The 4,510-nt window shown below is 59.1% G+C and overlaps 1 protein-coding gene across 1 annotated transcript; it reads right to left on the bottom strand.

The window, feature by feature from the left end:
* Nucleotides 1–2,149: 2,149 nt before the first annotated feature.
* On the bottom strand, nt 2,150–3,866 carry Nkx2-8 (NK2 homeobox 8). Its single transcript, XM_055608723.1, has 2 exons — nt 3,576–3,866; nt 2,150–2,988 (listed from the first exon to the last, which is right to left on the bottom strand). The coding sequence occupies exons 1-2, from the start codon at nt 3,721–3,723 to the stop codon at nt 2,438–2,440; spliced, it is 699 nt and encodes a 232-aa protein (XP_055464698.1). The 5' UTR covers nt 3,724–3,866; the 3' UTR covers nt 2,150–2,437.
* Between the last annotated feature and the right edge of the window lie 644 nt (nt 3,867–4,510).

Genomic DNA, 4,510 nt, shown 5'->3' on the forward strand with positions numbered 1-4,510 from the left:
TGTGTGTGTGTGTGTGTGTGTGTGTGTGTGTGTGTGTGTGTGTGTGTAAGGTTTCTGTCACATCAGCTGTGAATGTACCTGCAAATTTCACCACATGGATTCTGAGTGTGAATTTACCTAGTATCACTGGTGGTGGGGAGAGAGCCCTGACTGTTTTCGCGGCTGTTTTCACAAGCCGTTGGGTTCAGCTTTTGTCAGAACTTAAGATTCACCTTTAGGGTCACAAAGGAAATGGGCACTTTTCTATCTTATCACGAGTATGGTCAGAATAACATAGATGCCAGCCTGAGTCTCTAAAATGAATCAGTGCGGTGTGAGTGCATTTTGCTCTTTCCTGTGAGGCCTTCTCTTTCCAAAGGAAGGGCTTTCCAGCCAATGGTAAAAGAATGCAGAGAAAGACCAACAGCTTGTATATTGTGGCTTCTGGTGCCACGACCCCCTCCCTGCCAAGGCACAGCTGGCTCATGGGGCATCTTGCTGTGACTCTGACCACATGGCTCTAGTTTGGCTCACCATTTGACTGTGAATACACTTTCCCCTAAACCCTCCCTGCTAGGACAGTCTCTCTACAGACTGGATCACTGTTGTTCTGGAGACCTCACATGTACAGGTCCTTTCCACGTCACACATCCCAAGATCTGCTGAACAGGCAGGGCCCTCTTTCTCTTCTTAACTTTCTCCTAAGGATACTGAGGAGCTCCTTGCAGTCACCATCCAAGGAAAGAAGTTGTGCTTCCCCCCAACCCCAGGCCGCTGTTCATGAGGGAGGAACATGGAAGAGCCAACTCAGACCTTCCTCAGAAATCCCTTCCTCTTTTCAGTTCACATCTGCTTTGCCAAGTCCAGCAGAGAAGCTCCTGCAGGTCCCAATATATGTCTTACAACATCGGGGCTCCCTCCCCACCAATCGTTTGTTAGAAAGGGGTTTTATGATACAAATTTGATAATCTCCCACGCACACTGGCACTGTTCTAACTGAAGTTGTAAGCCCATAAAATTCAAGCCCTTTGTCTTCCTGAAGGCCACAAGGTTTTAAAAGATACCATTGTCCCGCCTAACACCCACTGTATTGTTTCCGGAGACTGATTAAACAGAGTTCTGAATTGAAACAGTGCGGATTTTGTCTAGGTCCTTTTTAGGCCTGACAATGCCTTTTTCAGTATCTAACACAAAAGGAGGTTTAAGGATGGAGATTCTTCCAAGATAGCCACATCCATATGGAAGACAAGGTGGCAGGCAGCTGAGACCCCAAGCACCGGCCACCCTCCCCCATCCCAGGTGACAGCCTTGCCTGTTACTCTTCTTCCTCCTTGGGTAAGAAAGCTAGGACCCCTGTCTAGCCCAATGGCTGTTCTTCAGACCTCATCAGGGGCCTTCTGCCTGTTTCTGGACCTGCTGGGCACCCCTCCTCCTGGGGTGGGTCCCCAGAAATAAGGTCCGGGTCTTCCTGCACTGGTGGTCCTCCTTCCCTACATGCTCAGGCAAAGAGCAGGTGCAAACCGAGGCCTGGAATGGGAAGGTGATCCCTTCACCTTCGCTCTGGGAACAGGGCTCTCAGTAGCTGGTCGCCCCCCAACACAGCCTTACCTAATCTCCAAGGTAGTCCTCTTTCCTTAGGGTTGGCTGGAAGTAGTACCCAGCCCCAGCCACTCCTGTGACCTTTTCATTTCTTCACTACCCTCCCCATCCTGTCACTGCCAGGTACTGCTTGGTGGAGTAGGCAGAAAAATGACAGGAGGTTAACTGTAGGTCCCAAGTTCCTTGGTTCCCAGCTCCTCTGTCCCCAAGCTTTAGCAACAGCCTTGAGCTCAGGACCGTGTTTGCCAGGCAGTATTCACTTTTAGCGTTTGAACCAGAGCCTAAAGAAGCACCAGCTTCACTCCGCAGAGAGGCCACCCAGATTCGCCTCAGTCGCCTCCCTCAGCTCCCTTTCCTTCCCAAAGCTTTGCCGGGACTTCATTCCGATCTACCACCTAACCAACGGGTGGTGAGCCTCAGCGTAAACGGCCAGGAGTCCACCACGGGTTCCCCAGCTCGGTCACAGGAAACCAGTGCCCATTCCTTTAGTGGCGAGAGCGCCAGGAACCCAACCCCCAGCATTATATTCTAGCACCACAAATCAAGGCGAAGAACACTCTATTTCTTTTTTTAAAAAATAAGTCGCTTCATACAGCTCGCTATTAAAAAAATATACAAATAAGGCTCAAGAAATAAAATCTAGCTCTGGGATCTGCGGTGGGGGAACAACCGGGAGGGAGTCTTGGAGAGAGTCCCCTGCGCGAGTCTTTGCAAATGCTGGTTAGGGAAAGCCAGGGGCGCAGGGCGCAGGGCGCAGGGCGCAGGAAGGACTCCTGAGAGTCCCGAGAGGACCGCCTGCTCGCTCCGGGCCCGCGGCAGGGCCCCAATCCAGGCTGGCTCCGGGCTCCCGGCGGCAGCCTCACCAGTTCCAGGAGACCAGAGTGGGGGGCGCTAAGTGCTGGCAGGCAGGGAAGAGCCCCAGCGTCGAGCCCGGCCCGAAGGCGGCGTAGCTGGGCAGCAGGCACGAGGTGGCCAGGCGTCCGCCGCGCTTGTCCTGGGCCAGCCCAGCCGTCCCCTCACCCCTGCTCGGCGGCCCGTCGGGCATCAGCACGGGCACCACCACGCGGCTCAGCAGGCCGGGAGCTGCGAGCGGATCAGCTGGCGCCGCCACGTCGGACGACTCGGCGACCCCCGGCGCCCGGCCGCGCTTCAGCTTGTAGCGATGGTTCTGGAACCAGATCTTGACCTGCGTGGGCGTGAGGCGCAGCAGCCGAGCCAGCTGCTCGCGCTCCGGCGCCGACAGGTAGCGCTGCTGCCGGAAACGCCGCTCCAGCTCCAGGGTCTGCGCCTTGGAGAACAGCACCCGCCGCTTCCTCCTCCTCTCCGCGTCGGAGCCCGGGGACGCGGGCCCTGGGGAAGGCAGCCGCGACGAGTCCGCGGGGCTGCTCTCCAGGCCGCCCTCGTCGGAGGCTAGGAACCACAGAGCAGAGCCTGGTGAGGGGTCGGCCTCTGGGGGGGGGGGGGGGGGGGGGGGGCTGGGCCTGCCTTCCACCCGCCCCCAGCCCCATCCCCCGGCTCTGGGCTTTGAGAGCAACGTCCTTTGCTAGGCTCACGTCTGGATACCTGTCCCCTGCCCTCTAGGACCCCATCCGTCCTGCGAACAGTCATCACCAGGACCGAGATGCTGTCCCGGAAGCTGAGCTGGCAGACCAGATGCCCCGCAAGGTGGGTCACCGACATAGGCCACCTCTATTCTGACCGTTTCCAAAGCCCTGGGATACGGGAAGGAGGTATTTTAAACCCTCAAATACTCCGACCCTTAGGGAGCTCAAGACGCCGAAGGCTCCTAACGTCCGCGGCAGTCGGTGTGCAGGGATCTGTCCGCTCTCAGCAAGCGCGGACCCGGACGCCCACCCGGGGAGTGAGGACCGCAGGGCTTCGCGCTTGCTAAAGCCGGGGAAGCCTGACTCTGGGTTAGGGCCTCCACGCCCTGGCCCCGAACCCCCCGGGGGCTCCCCTCTCCCCCCTCCGCCCCGCAGCGGTCCGGGCTCACTCACAGGGGTAGCGGCTGCGCTCCGGCTCCAGCCAGGCGGTGGGCCGAGGCGCACGGCTCGGCGGCTCGCTCCGCCCCCGGGGCTGCGCGTCCTGCTCAGGTAAGTTCAGTAGGCTGCGCACCGTGAAGCCCAGGCGTCCCGGGGTGGCCATGGCCGCGGAGGGGACGGAGAGGGGGACGGGGCAGGCTGGGAAGCCGAGGGTGGCTGCCGACCCCGCTCCTAAGGGTGGGAACGGGAGGCTCTCGCCATGCGCTGGCTTCAGGGGTGCCGGCGCCTTGGCGGAGGAACCCCGACTTATATAAACAGCCCCCCACCCCCCGCCACTCAGTGGGCTGTGAAAGCCGAGGTCCTGGTGTCTAGGGCGTTAAGTACCCGAATGAGTGCTGGAGGAGCCGGGGCAAGTCCGGAAAGTGCCCTGTCCTTTCCCGCCCCGCCCCGCCCGGCCCCCGCCCCTTTGCACCGTCACCTCCCAGAGGTCGCAGGAAGCAGCCCTCGGCATTAGCGATTGTCTGATCAGACCGGAGTGGGGACAGATAATGGGGATTGTTGGCAGTGAATAACATCTTGGGTGGCGAACAGTGACCACGGTCCTCCCAAACGAGCCCCAACTTCCTCCTCCTCTCGGGCTGCTGTGGGGCCTGGGTGGGGTGGTGGGGCTGGGAAGAAGGGTGGGGCGGCTTAGCCCCTGTTTGTTTTAATCCGGAGCTTGTTTTCTGGAATGGTGATTTCTCCTGATTGTTTGGAAAATGATTTACAACACTGTGTGGAACTGGCGCGCTTGCTCCCCTTCCCCACCCCTTTCCCCGACCGCTGTAGCACCTCTTGGAGGGCAGAGGGTGGCCCGGTCTTTCTGGCTGTCCGGGTTTGGCACAGGTTTTGCAGGAGCCTCCTCACAACCCCCCCCCCCCCCACAGTCTGAAAGGGTTGGGAGAGGGTGG

The sequence above is a fragment of the Psammomys obesus genome, unplaced genomic scaffold, assembly GCF_907164565.1.
Source record: "Psammomys obesus unplaced genomic scaffold, mPsaObe1.curated_primary_1811, whole genome shotgun sequence".
In the NCBI taxonomy this organism is placed as follows: Eukaryota; Metazoa; Chordata; class Mammalia; order Rodentia; family Muridae; genus Psammomys; species Psammomys obesus.